Raw genomic sequence first — 22,672 nt, 5'->3', positions numbered from 1 at the left:
TGCATTCTACTGGTTTATTAGCATGTGTGTCGTACAAGCTACCATCACCCCCACACTCCAGGTATTGAGGTGAATATTTTGAACACAGTGATGTGGGAGAGGACAAGGGAAGATGCTGTCATAGCCAAAAAGTCCATTTTGTATACCATCCACAAAAAAGAAAAGAAAAGCTGCCACTGCTTTGAATGTTGTTGTTTTTTAAAGAGAATAAATATTTTATTATAAAATACCTTGATATTTTCTGTTGAAGAGTGATATGTAGGTTAAATAAATAAATATAACAACTCTCCCTGGATTTGTCTGCCTCAAAGTCTTTAACTGTTAACTGAGGCTCACCGCTTCAGACCCTCAGCCTCATTCTCATGAAGGGCAGAAAATAGGGTGAAGGTTGTATTCTCTGTACTCCCCCCAAGTAATCCTCATCACATGTAGTTCCTGGGCATGGCTAGTGTTTCAAACAAGGGATGTAATGCAGAGCAATTTAAAAACAAAATGCATGTGTTTAAATGTGATGTGGAAGGCACCCTTGGAAGACTATATACCACATGAAATCATACGGTATTTGGCCGAGATGCATTGCTGTTCCCTGTTGTGTCCAAAACCAGAATGTGCCAAAACACAGAAAAGTGTTCAACTTCCTTCTCCTGCTTTCTACATCCACCCTACCAGCCAAATAATGTTTTTACCGCTGCAACTTTTGCTCCCCTGCTGTATTCAATCAGCGCCTTCAGGGATGAGTAATTATTTGCCAAGTAATTGTTGTTTATTCAGTTTATCTATGAGCCCATGAATGAGAAAAGAGTACAAGAAAAATGCAACAGCACGCACTCATTTGCAGTCATGTTTTTTTTTAAGGGATAAAAATTCAAGGAGCACTAATTAAACCTTATTATTTATAGTCAAACCTTCACTGTACACATGGGGAGGAGTGGGGGAGATGAGCATCTTCAAAACCAACACAATCCAGGAGCTTACTACCACTGACTTCAAGTAAAGGTTTTAAAGAAAGATATCAGATTGCCCAATTTCCTGTCAGATTATTGAGAATACACACTTTAGCTTCAAGCACAACACTCATATATTTAAGTAATACTTCTCTCACATATGCATGTGCACATAAAAGACATGGGATATTTATTTCAGTTCTATAGACCAGTTCACAAGTATGGACTGCGCAAGGTCAGTGGAGGAAGAAAGGGCTCCCAAATAACTGTCGTACTCCAGAAAGTAACTGCCTGACCCTTTCACCAGTTGGACACTAATTCTGATTCATACAAGCCCTGGTTCAAAAACTCCAGAGTGCTGGGGGAAAATATGGCAAAAGGGTTCCAGAGGGCATGGCAGCAGAAGAGTAGGAAGCTTAAGAAAGACTCACTACAGTGGTACCTCAGGTTAAGTACTTAATTCGTTCCAGAGGGCTGTTCTTAACCAGAAACTGTTTTTAACCTGAAGCACCACTTTAGCCAACGGGGGCCTCCTCCTGCTGCTGCGCCGCTAGAGCACGATTTCTGTTCTCATCCTGAAGCAAAGTTCTTAACCTGAAGCACTATTTCTGGGTTAGCGGAGTCTGTAACATGAAGCGTATGTAACCTGAAGCGTATGTAACCCGAGGTACCACTGTATATCGAGATAAATAAATGATTCTGTAATAGCAGTTTTACCTCCAAGTTCATGAGCAACACTGTCTTATAAGAACTCACAGGGAAAAGTAGAGAAAGAAAGAGAGAGACAACTTCACAGAGTTAAACTAGGACAGCAGCCTAATTAGCCGACATAAATTATCTCAGCTATGTTGAACAATTTAGATACATTTGAAGAGCTGGCCTCCTTTCCCCATCCCTTAAGCCAGAATTAATGTGGCATAACTAGAAAATAGATCTTGGAAGTTGCCAGGCTATTTTTTTTAATTCCTAAAAAACAGCCAAATAAACCTTTTCAGAAGATTGCACAAAGTGGGACATATGTTTGCTCCAATGACAAATATTTTAAGCATTCTGCTAACCTTTCCTTACTACCTTAAGGGAGGACTGGCTGAGTTTTACTACTCTCCAGCTCTGCCACTTCAAATGTCACAAGTAAGACCTCTAGACAAAACATGTACTGCTGTCATGCCTAGCCTAACTTGTTTCTTCAGCATGAATGGCTCTACATCTACATAAAGAAATTTACCCTGAAGAAGTTTCCATTTTGGTTGTTCCGTTTATGTCATGTAGTATGACAGGTACTAGAATGTGTTTTAGAGCACACAAAGGAGATTCCCATTTGCACATAACTTCCAATATTCTAAAAGCTTTGGCGCTCCATATTTTATTACCCTGTTATGATACGGAGAGAGACATTTTATGTAAGCCAAATCGTATGCTGGGCACACCCTTCCCATTCCCCAGGAAAACTACCATTTTCATTAAAAGCTTCATCTGGCTGGCTGCAGACATCACCTGAGATCACCGCTACACTGAGATGGAAAACCTTTTCATAGCAACTTCCCAGCAATTGATCTGAAAATAGTCAACCAGACGGTATTGTGGGGAATACAGTATATGCTACATATTTTCAGTATCCTTTCAAAATACACACACACACACACCAGAAGACTATAACTGGGATAAAATACTGTTTAGGAAATCTCATTCCTGATGCTACAGAGAGAGAGAGAGAGAGAGAGAGAGAGAGAGAGATTTCAAAGTCAAACAGAAGGAAAGGTACAAAATGAGAGAGGGACAGAAAAGTTCAAAAGCTTCCCTGAAAAATAAAGGAACACCAATCCAGTGTTATATCAAACAGGCAACCTCACAAAGTTGGTTACGTGTGTGGTGCTGATAACACCAAGGCTGAGGGTTCGATCCCCTTAAGGGGCCGCTGCATATTCCTGCAGGGGGGGTGGACTAGATGACCCTCTGATTCATAAGCCCAGAGTCATTAATACACACACACACACACGATTCCTCTCCCTATACACACCAATGCTCTTACTTGCTTACAACACAGGTGCTTACACACATTTCTCCCTTTAACCCCAATCCACCTCCTTCCTTTCCACCTGCATAAGATTGAGGCTGATACCATGTTGGGATGCATTGTCACTTATCACAGCAATTCCCCCCAGTTTGATAGTTCAGGGTAAGGTAAAGGAACCCTGGACAGTTAAGTCCAGTCAAAGGCGACTATGGGGTTGCGGTGCTCATCTCACTTTCAGGCCGAGGGAGCCAGCATTTGTCCACAGACAGCTGCCCGGGTCATGTGGCCAGCAGGACTAAACCACTTCTGGTGCAATGGAACACCGCGATGGAAACCAGAGCACATGGAAACACCATTTATCTTCCCGCCGCAGCGGTACCTTTTTATCTACTTACATTGACATGCTTTCTATCTGCTAGGTTGGCAGGAGCTGGGACAGAGCAACAGGAGCTCACCACGTCATGGGGATTCAAACCACAACCTCCTGATCAGCAAGCCTCAGAGCTTCAGTGGTTTAGGCCACAGCGCCACCCGCATCCCTGATAGTTTAGGGCAGGGATCAGCAACCTTTTTCGCCAATGGGCCGGTCCACCGTCCCTCAGACCATGTGGGGGGCCAGACTATATTTTGAAGAAAAATATGAACGAATTCCTATGCCCCACAAATAACCCAGAGATACATTTGAAATAAAAGGACACATTCTACTCATGTAAAAACACCAGGCAGGCCCCACAAATAACCCAGAGATGCATTTTAAATAAAAGGACACATTCTGCTCATGTAAAAACACACTGATTCACGGACCATTCGCAGGCCAGATTGAGAAGGCAATTCGGCCACATCCGGCCCCCGGGCCTTCGGTTGCCTACCGCTGGTTTAGGGTAACCCCCATGCAGTCATGTAATCAAGATTAGCCACCATAATGCAAGCAGGAGTCTTGCTGAGCCAATTAAGAATTGGTTTTTTCCCTTTATGTTTCTTTATTTCCCAATCCCATTTAAACTAGGGGCTTATTAGATCCTCCTGACTCCTTATGCAGTAGGTGAAACCCCATTTTAAACACTTACCTTGTTATTTAGCACTAAATATATATCCAAAGGCTACTGAAAAGGAGGCAGAAGGAAGGCAAGCAGAATGTCAGTGTTTCAAATGCCCACACCTAGCGAACTTCAGTAAGAGATCAAGTCCTCTCAATCCCTAAAGGCTTCCAAATCTAACATTTAGTTTTAACCATGCCAATATACAAATATAAGCTCAAATGAAAAAGTAGTCTACCTAATGCCAAAAATAAAACATAGATAATTTGAAAACACTATAACATTTTTCAACTAAGGTGTGTGTAGAAGAGGTCAAACGGGAAAATAACAATCCTCTCATTTGTGCAACAATGTCTTTTTCTTCTCTATTAACATTACAGGCACTGTTACAATGGACAATAAGGAAATCTGATATGCACTCACAAACTGAGTGCTGGGGGGCGGCAATTAAACACCATCAACAATGCACTGGAGTTCCATTTTTGTACGTATTATTATCTTATTTCTTCAATTTCTAAATCAAAACAGAAGAATTATGTTCTAAAAATGTGATATAAAATTTTCCAGTTGAGTCCCTACAAGAGGAGTGGACGGATGGGGTGGGAAGGAAAATTAGCCACTGAAACAGAAAACTAGATGTTTCAGAATACCCAGTGTGGAAAGGCAGCAAAGCCTGTAACAAGTGCAAATCTATGCTGCTTGCTGCCAATTCTGGATGTTGGTGCCAAGTAGCACAGTACACTACATCATGGCAGACACCACCCCATTCTAGTGTGGGGTGTGGAAATCTGACCAGTGAGTTTGTGCAGGCTCAGAAGAATGATCTCACATTCCTCAGGCAATACCAATGAGACGGAAACATGGAAGGTGCCTAAAGAAGCCAGGGTGGCTATCTAAAGAACTTTTAACTGAATTAAGATTAAAAAAGGATGTGTACAAAAAATGGAAAAGGGGGGAAACCACCAAAGAGGAATTCAAACAAATAGCCAGCACATGTAGACACAAAGTCAGAAAAGCTAAAGCACAGAATGAACTCAGGCTTGCTAGAGAGGTTAAAAGCAACAAAAAAGGCTTTTATGGGTATGTTCGTAGCAAAAGGAAGAACAAAGAAACTGTGGGGTCACTCAGAGGAGAAGATGGTGAAATGCAAACAGGGGACACAGAAAGGGCTGAACTACTCAATGCCTTCTTTGCCTCAGTCTTCTCCGATAAAGAAAACAATGCCCGACCTGAAGAATTTGGAGCAAATGATTCAGCAAAGGAAACACAGCCCAGAATAACTAAGGAGATAGTACAAGAATATTTGGCTAGTTTAGATGTATTCAAGTCTCCAGGGCCAGATGAACTGCATCCAAGAGTATTAAAAGAACTGGCAGATGTGATCTCAGAACCACTGGCAGTCATCTTTGAGAATTCCTGGAGAACAGGCGAAGTCCCGGCAGACTGGAGGAGGGCAAATGTTGTCCCTATTTTCAAAAAGGGGAAAAGAGAGGACCCAAATAATTACCGCCCAGTCAGTCTGACATCAATAGCAGGGAAGATTCTGGAGCAGATCATTAAGCAAACAGTCTGTGAGCACCTAGAAAGGAATGCTGTGATCACCAATAGTCAGCATGGATTTCTGAAAAATAAGTCATGTCAGACTAACCTGATCTCGTTTTTTGACAGAATTACAAGCCTGGTAGATGAAGGGAACGCAGTGGATGTAGCCTACCTTGATTTCAGCAAGGCATTTGACAAGGTGCCCCATGATATTCTTATAAAGAAGCTGGTAAAATGCGGTCTTGACTATGCTACCACTCAGTGGATTTGTAACTGGCTGACTGACCGAACCCAAAGGGTGCTCATCAATGGTTCCTCTTCATCCTGGGGAAGAGTGACTAGTGGGGTGCCACAGGGTTCTGTCTTGGGCCCGGTCTTATTCAACATCTTTATCAACGACTTGGATGATGGACTCAAGGGCATCCTGATCAAATTTGCAGATGACACCAAACTGGGAGGGGTGGCTAACACCCCAGAGGACAGGATCACACTTCAAAACGACCTTGACAGATTAGAGAACTGGGCAAAAATAAACAAGATGAATTTTAACAGGGAGAAATGTAAAGTATTGCACTTGGGCAAAAAAAAATGAGAGGCACAAATACAAGATGGGTGACACCTGGCTTGAGAGCAGTACATGTGAAAAGGATCTAGGAGTCTTGGTTGACCACAAACTTGACATGAGCCAACAGTGTGACGCGGCAGCTAAAAAAGCCAGTGCAATTCTGGGATGCATCAATAGGAGTATAGCATCTAGATCAAGGGAAGTAATAGTGCCACTGTATTCTGCTCTGGTCAGACCACACCTGGAGTACTGTGTCCAGTTCTGGGCACCACAATTCAAGAAGGACACTGACAAACTGGAACGTGTCCAGAGGAGGGCAACCAAAATGGTCAAAGGCCTGGAAACGATGCCTTATGAGGAACGGCTAAGGGAGCTGGGCATGTTTAGCCTGGAGAAGAGGAGGTTAAGGGGCGATATGATAGCCATGTTCAAATATATAAAAGGATGTCACATAGAGGAGGGAGAAAGGTTGTTTTCTGCTGCTCCGGAGAAGCGGACACGGAGCAATGGATCCAAACTACAAGAAAGAAGATTCCACCTAAACATTAGGAAGAACTTCCTGACAGTAAGAGCTGTTCGACAGTGGAATTTGCTGCCAAGGAGTGTGGTGGAGTCTCCTACTTTGGAGGTCTTTAAGCAGAGGCTTGACAACCATATGTCAGGAGTGCTCTGATGGTGTTTCCTGCTTGGCAGGGGGTTGGACTCGATGGCCCTTGTGGTCTCTTCCAACTCTATGATTCTATGATTCTATGATTCTATGATCCTTTTCAAGCAGATATCCAGTGTAATCATCTGGATTAACAGACAGACACAGATAAGTTTTTTTGTAAGAATTACCGTATTTTTTGCTCTATAACACGCACCCGACCATAACACGCATATAGTTTTTAGAGGAGGAAAATCCGTAGGCATGCCACCCGTAGGCATTCCCTCCATAACACGCACAGACATTTCCCCTTACTTTCTAGGAGGAAAAAAAGTGAGTGTTATGGTGCAAAAAATACGGTAGCATTCAGCCATGTTTTCATCCCCCCTTCAGAAAATCATTCTACAATTTCAATTCTTGAACAGCTCCAGTGAGTACGCTGGCTAACCTAATGACAGATCCCCAAAGAACATGAAAATTCAATAGGCTAAATCATGTCTAGGGGTATACTGAAAACCACCCTGTGATTCTCAGATGAAGGGCGGTATATAAATTTAATAAATAAATAAATATCAGGTCTGAGGGGGGCCCAAACACAGGGACTCCCACTCACTCTACTCTTGCAAACCTAGTCTCCTGCCTGCCTGCCACCACCTGTTTTTTGTTTTTGTTTTTTAATTCATATTCTTGCAGCAGCAGTTCTCTTCTCTATCCCTGGTTGGGTAGCTTGAGTAGCAAGCATAGGATTCCTCCTGACTTGCTTTCCCACACACACTAGGAATTCAGAAAGAATGTCTTCCCATTGTTCTACTTGCCAGTTTCCTTCTTGCTATGCACTGTACACTTACTTCACAAGAAAAATCACCCAAGGACACTGAAGAACTAGGACAGTGGCAGGAATCTCATTTCCCAGAGGGGTAGCTATTTTCTTTTTATGCCCTGGACTTACGACGCCTTAAATATGAACAGGTTTATTATGGCTCATGTTCTCATGGACAACAGTCCACTAAACCTTATGCCACTGTTTAAGGTGGCAAAAACACCTCTGTTATTTTAGAAATGTGTTCAAGACACAAGAGAATTTGGGGGATAACAAAAATGGCAAAAATACCTAGTCACAAGAAAAGTAGGTGTTGTACACTTTTATTAAGCTGTTCCAAAAGCTGTACATACTTGAATCTATTAAAAACTCTGACAATTTGCCCTATGCCCCAAGTAGGCTCACACACTAACTCACTCTCACAGAAAGATGTTGAAAGTACACTCAGCTTCTCCAGCCCTCACAACCCTCACCTCTTTTATGTACTTTGTTAAAAGGAGAGATATATTAAGACTGGGCCAAGCCTCTAACGATCCTGCTTCTCAAATACCAGACACATGAAGTGGTGTCACTGTGTGTCTCTAGAAAACATAGAAACAACATAGAAAAATAGTCCTTGCACCACTTTACATTTCCCTTGCCATTTTCTGGATCTAAGCTTGAGGAGAGAACTTTCTCGGGTTCTTCAGTATTTGCTTTGGATTTTACTTTCCACATAACATGGTTTCAACTACAGACTTTGCTTCCTCATCGCTTACCCACAGACTATAAATTACCTATGAATAGGTTAAATAGCTGCAGTCCCCGACTTACCACACATAACTGAGTCTCCATTTCAAGCTTCGTATACAAAAACTTCATTCAGCATATTCTAACCCTGGTAATACTCTGCCATCAGTATTTAAACAGCCATATGTTACATTATTGTGAGAGATAATTTTGATACTTCACATCTGCAAAAGACTATTCCCTTTTTATTGGTCAACTTAACTATTTGTTTAACCATTATTCTACTGGAGTTTCAAAAAACCTGTTGCAAAAATTATTATTTTCACTGCCACTCCCTTCTATTTTTTCCTCCTCCAAGGGCAAGTATTCTAAACTCTCCACTCAGCCCCTGGTTAAGACTAAGGAGCTTTGCCATTCACTGGAGAATGATTTGATTGCATCTATCCAAATGTCATAATTTGTACAGTGTAATTTGATCCAGAGATTTAATAACATCCCTTTGAAGCACACAAGAATAGCTATTGGCATCGTCTTTATTTATTCAGAAAGAAAATTAGGAACCAAGACAACTAACACCCGTGCCACACACACACACACACACACACACACTATTCCTTTGGTTCTCTTAGAAAGGCAAGCACACCTGTCATCAAAGCAGGCTGTGGGGGAGAAAAATCACTCCACTGAAAGTGGCCACCAGGGAGCCCGTTACCCGCTATTGAGATTATTCACAGACTTCGGCTCTTGCCTGTCTCTCTAGAGACAGACTGTTTCAGATAAAGGAAGAGTCCCTTGAGTTCAAGGTTTCTTTGGGAGTGGGGGGGACGGGGGACGGGGCATTTTTGAAAGCAGCCAATTTAAGACTCATGCAACTAGAATGTAGGCTGCCATTTAACCAGGGTTAAGAGACTGTGAGGTAGTTGTGTGTCCCCCCTGGTTGTGATAAAATGGTTTCAAACCACTTTTGTTGTTTCCATGGGCTGGACATATCTTGTGACAATCTCTTACTTTGCTTCATTAAAGCTATCACAGAAGATAGAGTTTGTTAGAAATTTAGCATTGCTGGCAGCCCACAACCTATCTCCTAACTAGGTTGTTGTTTTTTACAAAAAAGAAATTTTTGAACTGCACAGTGGTATGTGATTGTAACTCATGTGCATAGTACATGCCACTCACAGACACTCTGCATGGACGCTTTGTTACTTACAGTCGTTCTGTGACATTTAGAAGCCAAAAACAGAATGGCAGAAAATCCTTAGAACCTGGAATTCCACAACCATAATGCAGAACAGTTTCATTTTTCTAATCCAATTGTGTTTGAAACATAGACTGAAAAGCCCTCATTGTGCAAATCTGTAGAGATGTATCCAGTTGGAACCCTCTGCCAATAACAAAGGTTTGCATGAGTAGAAAGGGGAAGCTGCTCAATAATATATACTTAGGAAATTGAGGAGAGCAGAGTGTGGGAAGAAAAGAAGCTCAACTATCTGCAGCCTAACCATTAGAGACAAAATAACACAAGCTATGTTCGTCCAAGGGAAACCCAAAAGCGACGATAATGTAATTGCTCAGCACTTTGTGATATTTTATATGGCTGTAACAAATGCAGCTGTATTAGTCTTTGTGGTATCCAAAGAAATTCATCCTGTGATTTGTAGAAGTTATTCATCACTATCTTCATAATCACAGTAAAACTTGGCACTGTTGCTAAACTTGGAAGACACTTCTACATGGCTTTTGTGTGTGCCACAATCATGTTACTGATTTAGGAACAACTAGAAGATTCTTCCTCGCCCCCCCCCCCAAAGTAGGATGAAACATATGTCCCAACACACATCTGGCAAAAGCAACATGGAATGCTTTACGCATTTAAAATTCACCCTCCCACAACACAACAGAAATAAAAGGTATAAAAATATCTTACGGCTTGAAATGCAATAAGCCAGCTTGCAATTGACCTTCCTGAAAAGTTGCTTGTTGAACGGCCAGAGGATTAATGTGAAGAGTTGAATGAAGTTGATTATCAGTCCCGACACTATAAATACATAACTGATAAGGAGGTGGCAAATGAATTGAGACTTCAGAAACCCAGCGATGTCCATGATTTAAGGCAGCAATGCAAAGCCTTCAGAAAGCAATCCAAACAATTCGGAAAGTTAACTGCAAAAAAGATGAGAAAACGTTTTTTTATAAAAAGGTTAAACTCGTGTTACTGTGATGAATCCAACTCTTTTCTACCCAAGAGCAGCAACGTATTTAATGTCACCCTCACAAAAAGCAAATCTCACAAAATTAACCTTAGATGATACATAGCAATATTGGGACCATGTCTGAAATGTAGCACTAGTTATGGGGTAGTCTATGGTCACTGGGTCATACCCTTCTTTGATCTTGATTATATCTTAGGGTCCAACACACATTCCAGATTATAGCAGGGGTTGATTTTTTTACAGATGAAGGGAAATATGGGAAGTGTAGAAAGCAGCTATATAAAGCTACATTTCAAAACTTTGCTCATTAAAAAAAGAAAAGAAAATGTGACATTTTTCAGACACACACACAAAGATAGTAAAGGTAAAGGGACCCCTGACCATTAGGTCCAGTCGTGGCCGACTCTGGGGTTGCGGCGCTCATCTCGCTTTATTGGCCGAGGGAGCCGGCGTACAGCTTCCAGGTCATGTGGCCAGCATGACTAAGCTGCTTCTGGTGAACCAGAGCAGCGCACGGAAATGCCATTTACCTTCCCACCTATTTATCTACTTGCACTTTTACATGCTTTCGAACTGCTAGGTTGGTAGGAACACACAAAGATACATGTTACTAATACCCTTAATGGATGCAGACTCTGTTAAGAGGTCACTGCATGCGTTTTGATAAAACAGACAAACATTTTCAGAACATTTGCTCTTAGCTGCCAATGACATGGTGCTGACAAGACCAAAAAGGAACACCTTGAAAAAGCACTTTAAATTGGTTACCTCTGCAGATTCTAAAACCTTGGATAGGAAATATATGAAATAGTTTAAAATATGATCTATTTCTACCCTTTTCCCATTAAAACTCCACTTCAGAAACTTGAACATAGAAATGTTGCCATTTCCAAACAATAAGTGTTAAAGGAGTTTGCCCCCCCCCCATCTGAACACCCACAAGGGGATCATGTTTACTTTCTATAAGAGCTGCACAACACTACCTATTGCTTTATTTCTAATGCTAGCTCTTCATTTCACTTTCAAGGTCAATACTGTGAACACCATGTGCTTCTTCCTTTCCTTTCCCTCTGCTGCCGTGCCTGATAGAAAGACATGATGCTTCTTGACAGATATCACCAGCAGAAGGTTATAGCTCTTAAAAGATATTTCTAGAGAGACAAACCCAGAATGTTACAATAAGATTTATTAAAACTTACTTATGAGGGTAAAACCCTGTTTTCTAAGTACCACCTATTTTATCCTTTTAGCAAACTTTGTCAAACAAAAACTTTGTGGCCTTTGTTAATATACACCATCCACAGGTAACGCTTGTATTACTTGCAAATTAAAATAAATTTAGTTTCAAGTTTTGTGATTTTCATTTTTTCTACAAAACATCTCTCTCTCTGTGTGTGTGTGTGTGTGTGTGTGTGTGTGTGTTGGCACGCATGCAGGTAGTTAGCCTTGGGACCAGCACTGACTGTATTACACCAGTTCCAATCCTGCCTTTAGGACCAAGTCCAGAGAATAGCATTGCCTTTGAGCCTCCTGGTAGCTACACAATGGGGTGCTGTAGGAGACTCTCTTATCTCCAGTGCTATTTAATATCTACATGAAATTGTTGGGAAGGGAATGATCATTAGGGAGTTTCGTACTGATATCATATTGCTATCAGTATGCTGATGACACTCAGTTCTATTTCACCATAATATCTTAATCACAGAATCATAGAATCGTAGAGTTGGAAGGGACATTGAGGGTCATCTAGTCCAACCCCCTGCAATGCAGGAATCTCAACTAAAGCATCCATGGCAGATGGCCCTCCAACCTCTGCTTAAAAACCTCCAAGGAAGGAGAGTCCACCACCTTCTGAGGGAGTCTGTTCCACTGTCAAACAGCTCTTACATTCAGAAAGCTCTTCCTGATGTTTAGTCAGAATCTCCTTTCTTGTAACTTGAATCCACTGGCTCGGTTCCTACCATCCAGAGCAGGAGAAAACAAGATTGCTCCATCTTCCATGTGACAGCCCTTGAGATATTTGAAGATGGGTATCATATCTCCTCTTTTCCAGGCTAAATAAACCCAACTCCCTCAATCATTCCTCATAAGGCTTGGCTTCTAGACCCCTGATCATCCCAGTTGCCCTCCTCTGCACATGTTCCAGCTTCTCAATATCCTTCTTAAATTGTGGCACCCAGAACTGGACACAGGACTCCAGGTGGCACCCAGGCATCTTCACCTGTTCACAAGTGGCTGATAGCCAGGTGTCTGGCTAATTTTGAACACTGCCAGCAATGCCTCGCTGCTGCCTCACACCATGCAGTAGCCCCTCAGAAAAATAATCTTTATGTTGGACTTGTGGGGCAGACTCAGGGGTGCTTGCTGCTGGCAAGTGGATTTATGGAACCCTGGGCAAGAAGAAGATTGTATGCATTAAGCTTGCCACATATATTGGACAAAGAGCTTTCTGTATAAGGACAGCTAAAATAGGAAGCAATTTAAAAGCAGCTGTCATGCATGCTCTGATGAATGGTGATTTGTTCAATGCTATATTGGGGGCAGGGGGTGAGGGCTGTTGGCTGTGTATGGCTTGGTGTCTGTGTGAATATACACACACAGTATTAAGTTTTAGTATTATATATGGTTAGTCTTCATCTGATAAGAAGTGAGAAAAATACAACTTTAAAAAATAAATAAGGTACATTTTGCAAGTCCACATCTACTATTCCACCTAGAGGACATGCTCCCTGGGCTTTTTTAATGGAAAAGGTTCAGAATATGTCATGGACAAAGTGTGCTGCATCTCTACAAACATTGAAGTCAGCCTGATCCAAAATCATCAGAAGCAATAAAGAACAAAATACCTGTCAGGCTTATACACCAGAAAGCTTGAAGTCGCTTAGGCCAACAAATTTCCTGGGAATTAACTAACCTCCACTCTTCCTCAAGCTGAATGTTTCAAATAGATTCTGTCTAGAATAGGAAGAAGGAAGCTGCCACAGTATTTCCCTAAATAAATGTATACTTCACAACTATCACAAGCCCACTCTATAAACTTCATCATTTTCATATGCAATCTCCATTTAAATAATGATGACGATGTTCGGGACAAAAGCTAACACCTGTCATAAGACCATAGATTCAAAAAAAAGTTCAGCTTGTAAAGAAAAAAAGGTAAAAATAGACACTTTTTAATAAATAGCAAGCTACTTAAGCAGACTAGTTTTAATAGCAGACTACTAAAGATTGCATTTATCTATCCATTCTAACACCTTACATCCCATTGAGAAGATGAAGTTTTGGCAAACCTCACAGGGAAAGCCTGTGGATATCTAACTACCAATTTTTAATAGTTGTTAAGTGTTGGAGGTGTGACATGACCACTTTTAGGTATTTTAATGTCAGGCTTAATGTCCATCACACACAACTCTGACCCAAAGAACAGCCAACCCCTGCACTATCCACTTTATGTGACTGGTGAGTAAGTTTCTCTTCCATGAATGCTCACACAACAATAAATAAGTAGCTTTGCCACTTTTGTTACATTTTACAAAAAATGCTGAATAAAAATATAAAAATGCCTTATGATATTTAAAAAAACACACACAGAAAGACCAGTTTATAAATATCCACAAAACATACTCTTATCCTTGCCACAGTTGGAATCTTTCACACATTTGCAGCTATGGGTCAATACAAAAGGGAGAAGGATGACAGGGGGGCTTCCAAGCGTTTTCAAGATCAAAACCTTTCAGTGAGAAACTAGCTCTTATGGAGGTATAAGTAGATCCAAGCAACAAATAGCAGCAGCAGCGCTAGTAGCAGTAACTCACACTCTTAGAAATAAGGCTACTTACAGGAGTATCCTTCTCTCCTTGTTTGGATGCAAATGTTATTCTGTAGAACTGCAGTGCCCAATGAACCTAAACATCTGCTCCAACAGCTGTGTCATCACCTTAGTCTAACTCAGGGAGAGGGTTAGTGGTCCAGCAGTTGTCAATGGACTGCAACTCCCATCATGCCTGATCAGGGTCTGGGGGTCTGGGGCTGAGTCGAGAGCGCAACAAAATTTGGCCAGCCGCAGGTTCTTCAACCCTGGTCTTAAGCAGCACTAGCAAACATTCTGACAGAGGCAAGGAAAGCCCCTTCATTCAGGCACAACTTGACACACAGGCAAGCAGCAATTCCCACCAGCCATTTCCTCCCTTGGCTGTAAAATGTAGAAGCAACGATCTGGGGAGAGACAGGCTTCGTCTCCTTGAGCACCCTGTTGCACTTCATCAGCCAAAGCTAATTATTTTAGACAACCACCACCTCCCGTTGGTGGATGGCAAAGCAACTTCAGCAAAGCGGCCGTCCACAGAATGTCACAAATGTCTAGTTTCCTGGGCAACCCCGTTCCCTCCCCCACCTGCTCCTCGCCGAACGTGAGAAGGCAACCAACGCGTGTCCGACCCTGACACAAACGCACCCATCCGAAACACACAAGGGACATTGCCGGGTGTCATTCTGAAGTCTATATGGTGACGATGGTCTGGTCTGGTGTTTCCATGGAAACGGGGAAGAAGGGAAGCTGGAGCCGAGCATGCTGCAGGCGCACAAGGGAGCAGGAAGATGCTCGTTGCCTCCAGCTGCCCGGCCTCCCCCCGCCCCACACAATGAATGGAGATAAGGGGTGTTGGGGGGACAGACGCGGGAGAGCAGGAGGAAAATCCCACTAATGCGAGCGAGCTCTTTCCACGGACACGGCCGGCTCCAAGGCACCCAAAGCCTCTCCCTCCTGAGACCTAAGCAAGTGACGGTTTCTGCATGGCCTGAGCAAAGCGACTTGCATCCACTGGAGACGCATCTGCGCTCAGAAAGGACCAGGGCTGCCCCCCCCCCGCGTCCCCCTGCACGCCCAGTTCCCCAGAAGGAAGCTGCGAAGAAGAGTTGCCGGGACACGTACCTGGCGCAAGGCAGCCCTCGGCATGGGCGCTGGGCGAGAGCAAAGGCGGCACACGAGCGGCGAGGGGAAGGCAGGCAGGCTCCGCCCTCGGGGTGGGTCCCTTCGCCAAAGGAAAACAGGCTCCTTCGCTGACGCTCCTCTCAGTCACTTCCTTGCAAAGTGCCGGAGGGAGAGAGACAAAAAAGGGGGCTGTTTCCCTCGGTCCTTCTCAAAGCCCCGCCAAGCAGACACAGGCAGACCCCCCCCCCCCCGAAATACACACTTGGCTTTCAGCTGTTGCAGAAGCCAATCTCCTTGGTGGAGCATCTTTTCCTTTCCCTCTGCTAAGACGCACACGGCTCTTGCAGAAGGAGCCTCGTGTCCTGCCCAGAGGAGCGTGGCCTCCAAATCAGATCATTATTCATTGAAATGAAACATGGCCCGTGAGTATAACAAACTGGGAAATGTCCCGTCCCTCCCACTACTCATCACCTGGAAAGTTCATCAACAAAAGGAAACAGATTAAGAGCGCGACCATTTCTCAGAATGACAAATCTCTTTGACTACTAGGAAGCTAAAAGTGCTAGCTGGTGTGTGGAAGGTTTTGGCTCTGGACACCAGATACAGCCCAAGACCCCAAGCCAATGTATGGTTACTTGGAAGTAAGTCCCGCTGTGTTCAGTAGAGCTCACACCCATAAATGTGTGCAAAAGATGGCCACATTAAAGGTAAAATCTTCAAGGGCCCCTGGTGGCTACACTATGAGGTGCCCTATGGGACTATCTTTTCTCCAGTGCCAATTAATATCTACATGAAGCAGCTGGGAATGGTTGTTAGGAGTTTCAGGGCAAGGTGGCATCTGTCTGCTGATGGCAGCTCTATTTATCCGTAACATCTGAATCAGGATAATAAAAATTATTTATGACAAAACAAAACATCTGAATGGAGGGGCTGTGAATTGCAATCGCTGGACCAGTGGCGTAGCGTGGGGGGTGCAAGGGGGGCCGGCCGCACCGGCCGCAACATCTGGGGGTTAGGGTTAGGGGGCGCAAATCCATGGGTTAGGGGGCGCAAATCCATGGGTTAGGGGGCACAAATCCACGGGTTAGGGGACGCAAATTACTTGCCTTGCCCCGGGTGCTGACAACCCACGCTACGCCACTGCGCTGGACTATTGCTTGGGCCTGGTGGTCAAATGGATGAGGAAAAGCAAGCTGAGCTTGAATCCTGGCAAGATGGAGGCACTGTAGGCAAGTACAGGGCTGACCCAAGACATTTTGGCACCTGAGGTGAACCACAAAATGCCCTCTTCCCTGGCCAGCGAAGAAGTGGTGAATGAAGAGCTACATCAGGAATAATGGGGGGAGAGTAAAGATCTCCCTTAGGAACAAAGGTGGGAGGAGACCAGCGTTGCCTCCTATTCACCAAGAGGCAGCCTTGGGGGAGTTGCAGAGGAGGTGACAGATCCTGCCTCCAAGGAGCATGCACTGGCATTGCAGGACACAGTTGTGAAACTGCACCTAACTATAGAGTAATATGTTTGCTTATTTTTATTTGTCATTGTTGGCAAATGTTTTGTTTGTCTTCTGTGGGTATTTTGCTGTCACTCTCAGGGCTATGAAACATAGACTAGGTTAAATATATGCATATGCAGCAGTTTTTTGTCAACAGATTGTCTGCAGTGTGGAAGGAGGGGCAATGCAGGGGCCCCAATCCACATACAGTGTCCTGGGTCCAGCAAATCCTGTTTGTATCCCTGGGTACACTCTGTTTCAACAGATCTCCCTTCCCCACATGGCACAGGACCCATGGTACGGCTGAGAGCTGTCACAGATTCTAATAAAGGATACTCTAATTTAAAACTATGTAAGTAGCTTTATCTCCCATGGGGCCTATGAGCTTGACTTTTCAGACAATTCCCTCTCCACCACATATCCCATGGTGCCAGGGAATAATCTGAAGTCATGACACACAGTTCTATTGCTGGAGCTGAATGTTCCAGTTTACTGCTCAAATTACAGGAGGGGTGGTTGTCGGCAGGCGCCAACCCTATTACATTTTGCAAATAGATTTTTAAAAAATTAACAATTGTCCAGTAGCAGCTTAGAGTCCAACTAAGTTTGTTCTTGGTGTGAGCTTTCATGTGCAAAGTCTCTCTTGCCAATCCTTTTAGAAGGGAATGTTTGCGTTAAACTTGGAGGGGGTGCCCCCATTTCTCCCACACCCAATAATTCAAGCATTACCCTTGGTCTTGTAGTAACAGAAGGCACAAAAAACCTCACCCAAGTTTAAAAAGGGGGGAAAGTACCGTAATAATCTGAGCCTTCTCAAGAGTAGTCAACAGGAAAAGAGGCAATCCATGATGATGGCCCGAGTAATGCTTCCATATCATATAGGAAGCATGCATGTACTCATTTCACCATGCACTCACACAACAGGAAGCTGTGCCTGGCTATAGTTTCACATCTGTGGTATATGCTGCAAAAACTGGCACACACAGACATGACATTTAATGACACATTGTAGACACTTCCCCCTACAATGGGAGAGACAACTATCTGGAATATTATGTCATATGAAGTACCCATTGGGTGACAAAACTCATTTTAAGCTTACAAATGAAACAAAGCACACAGAATAAACTAATGAAAAACAGCAGTAATGGGACAGCAAACTTAGGATGTATTTGAGAGACAGTGGCAGAGGAAGGGGGTGTTAGGGTGTGAAACCTAAGACGCTGGCAAGTTAGCAATGTCATGTAACTTTAAGTAGTCAAGCTCGTTAAGTTGTTAAGTTGCTCAGTATATAAAGAGTGTTTGTCTTCTCTGTCTGTGGGGCGTGAAGCAAAATGTCCGAAAGCTCCGGAGGTGTTTCTGTTATCTTTCTGCAATAAACCTGTCTTTGGAAAGACAGGCTTCCCTGTGTCGTTATTTCTTTGCTGCTGAGACTCTGAAGCTTGTACTGCAACAAGAATCTCTGTACTGGACTTAATTAATACTCTGCAAAGAGAGCTGTTGCTGGTGGCGCAGCGGAAGTGTTTACTGGACCAGTACAAACTCTCTTAGGTTATGGATCCTTCTACTTTTCTACAGCTGTATTGTGTGCAGAGAAAGTGAAAGCAGCTTTTGGATGAGAGAAGACCGGCTTGGTCGTAAATCCAGCTCTTAAAGGCTTCAGAGGAGGCTGGAGGCGTCTGAAAAGTGAGTAAAACAAATCCCAAGGGGAAAGAGAAGCAAGGGCACACAGAGGGAGTAGCAGCAGACCCCAAGAATGGCAGTGGAAAATTTCCAGGTTCCCTTTACAAAGTTGAACTCTGCTAATTACGTGCAGTGGTCTAAGAGGGCTCAAGTCTGGTTGGAAGCCAAAGAAGTGTGGGCTGACTATGTCCAGAGGCAAAAGCCGTTTGTGGCTGTTGCAGCAGATGCCACAGCAGAGCAACAGGCTGCTGCACATGCCCAGAACAGGGAACATGATAAAATGGACACTAAAGCTAGATGCATGTTGATGGTATTGATAGACGATTCCCAATTACCTCATGTGGAAAATTTAAGGTCTGCATTTGAAATTTGGGAAGCTCTTAAGCGAATTCACCATAGAGCCACGCCCGGAGAGAAGGTGAACATTATACGTGCTTTGTATGAGTTGAAATTGAAGCCAGAGGATAGTGTGGTTGAACACACGTCACAGATGACTGAGTATTTCAACCGACTGTCATCTTTAGGTGTGAATTTTCCTGAAAATATTAAAGTTTATACTCTGCTTAGCAGCCTGCATGCAGGGTTTGAAAACTTAGTACTAACTTTACAAGTTTTGCCAGAGGACCAGCTGAATATGAATTATGTGACTGGTAGATTGTGTGAACAAGAATATCAACATCATCGAAAACGTATTGATAATTCAAATACCCCAAGGGTTGGATGTTCAGATAATTCCCAGCGTGGGGAATCTAGCAGGCAGAGCTGTAAGGAAGCCTCACAAGTGTCTGCTATGGCCAGCAAGTCATGTTTTCGATGTGGCAGCAGGTTTCATTTGATAGCAAAGTGTCCAGAAAAGCAACAGGAATTTCAACAGTCCAGGGCCAGTTTCCGGAGCTACAGGGGAAGACGACGTGAGAACTACAAGAATCAACGACCCAGAGGGGGAGCAGGTGCTGATAAGGGACTATCTGCAATGGCAGCACAACAGAGTCCTAAAAGGAGCCAACAAACCTTGAAGTGGATAATTGACAGTGGAGCAAGTCACAGTTTAGTTCCAGTGACATCTAGTGGCCGCTTGATGAACTGCAAGACATTGCCAGTTGCAAAAACCGTGACTATAGCGGACAATAGTAAACGAGAAATGAACCTTAAAGGCACAATTTATGTTAACTGTTTGCAAACTAACCTTCCTGTTTTTGTTCTTCCAGGAATGAAGAATGGACTTTTGAGTGTGTCATGCCTGGTAAAAAGTGGTTTTAAGGTTGAGTTTGAAAATGATGTGTGCACCATTTCGAAACAGGGGAAGGAGCTAGTTAAAATTCCCTGTGAGGATGGGCTTTTTGTTTTGGATGAAGAGCAGTTAGCAGCAGGTAGATGTTCAACAGGTGAAGTGCAAGCTAAGTGTGTAAATAAGGCTCCTCATACAGGTTGTGCACATCTACTACACAGAAGGTTAGCTCATATATGCTTTAAGTATGTAAGCAAGATGCCAGATTTAGCTGAGGGGTGTAACATTAAACCCTGTCCAAATTTTCTGGATTGTTGTGCTTGTAAACATGCTAAGGTTAAGACATGTAACTATCCCAGATCTGATAGAGTAAGCAAGAAACCCTTTGAACTTGTGCACACAGACGTGTGTGGCCCTATGCCAGTCAAATCGCTTGGAGGTGTGAGATTTATGCAAATTTTGGTGGATGACTTTTCAAGGGCTAGTTGGGTTTTCTTTCTGAAAGAAAAATCGCAAGCGGCTTCCATCCTGATGGATTGGATTGAAGAAGTCGAATGTAAATTTGACACCAGGGTACATAAAATACAATCAGATCGTGGTGGGGAATTTGTGAACCACACGCTGGAGACGTGGTTAAAAAGGAAAGGTATAGTTCATATACTTACCAATCCCTATTCACCACAGGAGAATGCAGTTGCCGAAAGAAAATTTCGAACATTACAGGAAGCCATTGCTGCTTTGCTGTTTGATTCTGGACTTCCACAGCGTTTTTGGGCTGAGGCTGCACTGTATGTGAATTATACTTTTAACAGAGTGTACAATAGCACAGTAGGCAACACTCCTTACTTCATGCTATTTGGAAAAAAACCAAAAATTGATCATCTAAGAGTTTTTGGATGTCGTGCTTATGTGCTGGTGCCTAGGGCACAACGTAGGAAAGGCGATCCTAGGTCTAAAGAAATGTTTTTCTGTGGTTATCAAGCAAACACAAAAGGTTGGAGATTTGTGAATGTAGAAGGCAATCAAACAAAAATCACAATCAGCAGAAGTGCGGAATTTTGTGAACAGGATGGTTGGAATAAGATTCATGGAAATCCTGACATACTATTTGATGTGGTGAACAGTAACAATGAAACTCAGGCCCCAGGGCAGGTATTAGTTCCAGAACAGACTGAGGAATTTGAGTCTGAGGACAAGGGTGAGAAATTGCCTAGTTCACTCAAGTCTGTAAAGTCAGAATCGTCTAGCTCTAAAAGTTCACCTGTACAGCAAGAGAGACGTGTAAAGTCAGAATCAGAAAGTTCTTCAACTACTAGTGACAAACAGGTGACGACTAGTGATTCTGGGTCAGAGGGGGAAACTGAAGGAACATCGCAGGAACTGTTAAGGCGTTCTAAGCGTACCAACAAAGGTAAACCTCCTGAAAGGTACCAAGCTATTAGTGTTTGGGCTGGTTTGGCAAATTGCGAACCTGAAAGTTTTGAGGAGGTTGAGCAATTACCCCAGGAGGAGGCCAGTAGGTGGCGTGAGGCCATGCAAAAGGAGTTGAATTCTATGAAAGAACTGGGTGTGTTTTCCATCACCAAACTGCCAGAAGGTACCAAGGCAGTAAGTTGTAGGTGGGTGTACATGATAAAGACAACAGCAATGGGGAAACCAGAGTACAAAGCAAGGCTTGTAGCTCGAGGTTTTACGCAAAGAAAGGGGTTACATTATTCCGAAGTCTATGCACCCACTTCAAGGAGTGAAACCCTACGGGCACTATTAGCAGTTGCTGCTCAGAAAGGGTTCAAAGTGAATCAATTTGATGTCTCTACAGCTTATCTTCATTCAGACTTGGCTGAAGAGCTCTATATGGAGCCACCGCCAGGATTGAAAGTTGGTAAATCAAATCAGGTATGGAAACTACATAAATCTATTTATGGACTCAAGCAATCTGCTCATAATTGGAATGAGTGTTTGAATGATGTTTTGGTAGGCATTGGTTTTAGCAGGAGCAAGGCTGACAATTGCTTATATTTCAGAGGTTCAGGAGATGCTCAAGAATCTTTGCTTGTTTATGTAGATGACCTGATTTATACTTCAAAGACACAAGAACAAGTAAAAAAAACTAGCCAAAGAGTTAAATAAACACTTCAAAGTTAAGAATCTTGGTGATGTGAAGGTCTATCTTGGTGTTCAGATAGATAGGACCAAAAATGGCAGTTTTCTACTGAATCAAAAAGGCAAGATATTGCAAATGTTGAAAAAGTTTAACATGACAGAGTGTGCAGGTGTTAGAACACCAATGGAAATGGGTTTTGTAAAAGACAATGAGTTCAAGGATAGTGCTGAATTCAAGCGTGCTGAAATCTTTCAGTCAGCACTGGGAAGCTTACTTCATCTTTCGCAATGGAGTAGACCAGATATTGCTTACGCTGTTAACTTACTCAGCAGAGAAGCTTTGAAACCTAGTGTAAATGCATGGAAAGGAATTCAAAGAGTGTTAAGATATTTACAATACACCAAAGATTTTTGCCTTGAATTATCTTCGGAAGGACAAGCACAGATTACTTGTTGGGCAGATAGTGATTGGGCAAATTTAAAGGATAGAAAATCAGTGTCAGGCTGTGTAATAAAATTTGGTAACTCTCTGATTGGGTGGAGATCCAAGAAACAGAACCTAATTGCTTTGTCGTCAACAGAAGCTGAGTTCTGTGCCTTATCTGAGTTATGTAGAGATCTAGAATTTTACAAATGCTTGGCACAAGAGATGTATGAAAAGGCCATCACTCCAATCACTGTATGGGCTGATAATCAACCGTGTCTTAAGTTAGCACAAAATGGGCAGT

The 22,672-nt window shown here is 43.0% G+C and overlaps 1 protein-coding gene across 13 annotated transcripts in view; it reads right to left on the bottom strand.

Moving 5' to 3' along the window:
• The window catches only part of AGPAT4 (1-acylglycerol-3-phosphate O-acyltransferase 4), a 66,444-nt gene that overhangs the window by 24,418 nt on the left and 19,354 nt on the right, over positions 1–22,672 (bottom strand). For 6 of the 13 annotated variants that reach the window (XR_014217494.1, XR_014217495.1, XR_014217496.1 and 3 more), the window contains exon 2: positions 10,222–10,457. The exons of 1 other annotated variant lie outside the window; for it this stretch is intronic. Coding sequence is in view for 4 of the 12 variants with exons in the window: in XM_082215311.1 (XP_082071437.1) it covers positions 10,222–10,399 (178 nt within the window). In the remaining 8 variants the exon portion in view is untranslated. Of the gene's footprint in view, positions 1–8,041; positions 8,138–9,504; positions 9,525–10,221; positions 10,458–11,490; positions 11,654–12,394; positions 13,291–15,437; positions 15,516–22,672 lie in introns of those variants that run through there. 6 more of the 13 variants (XM_082215316.1, XM_082215317.1, XM_082215318.1 and 3 more) reach the window with 6 other exon arrangements.

The sequence above is a fragment of the Podarcis vaucheri genome (assembly GCF_965113315.1).
Source record: "Podarcis vaucheri genome assembly, chromosome: 3".
Lineage (NCBI taxonomy): Eukaryota > Metazoa > Chordata > Lepidosauria > Squamata > Lacertidae > Podarcis > Podarcis vaucheri.
Note: the sequence above shows the minus strand (reverse complement) of the source record. Positions and strands in the feature narration are given on the sequence as shown.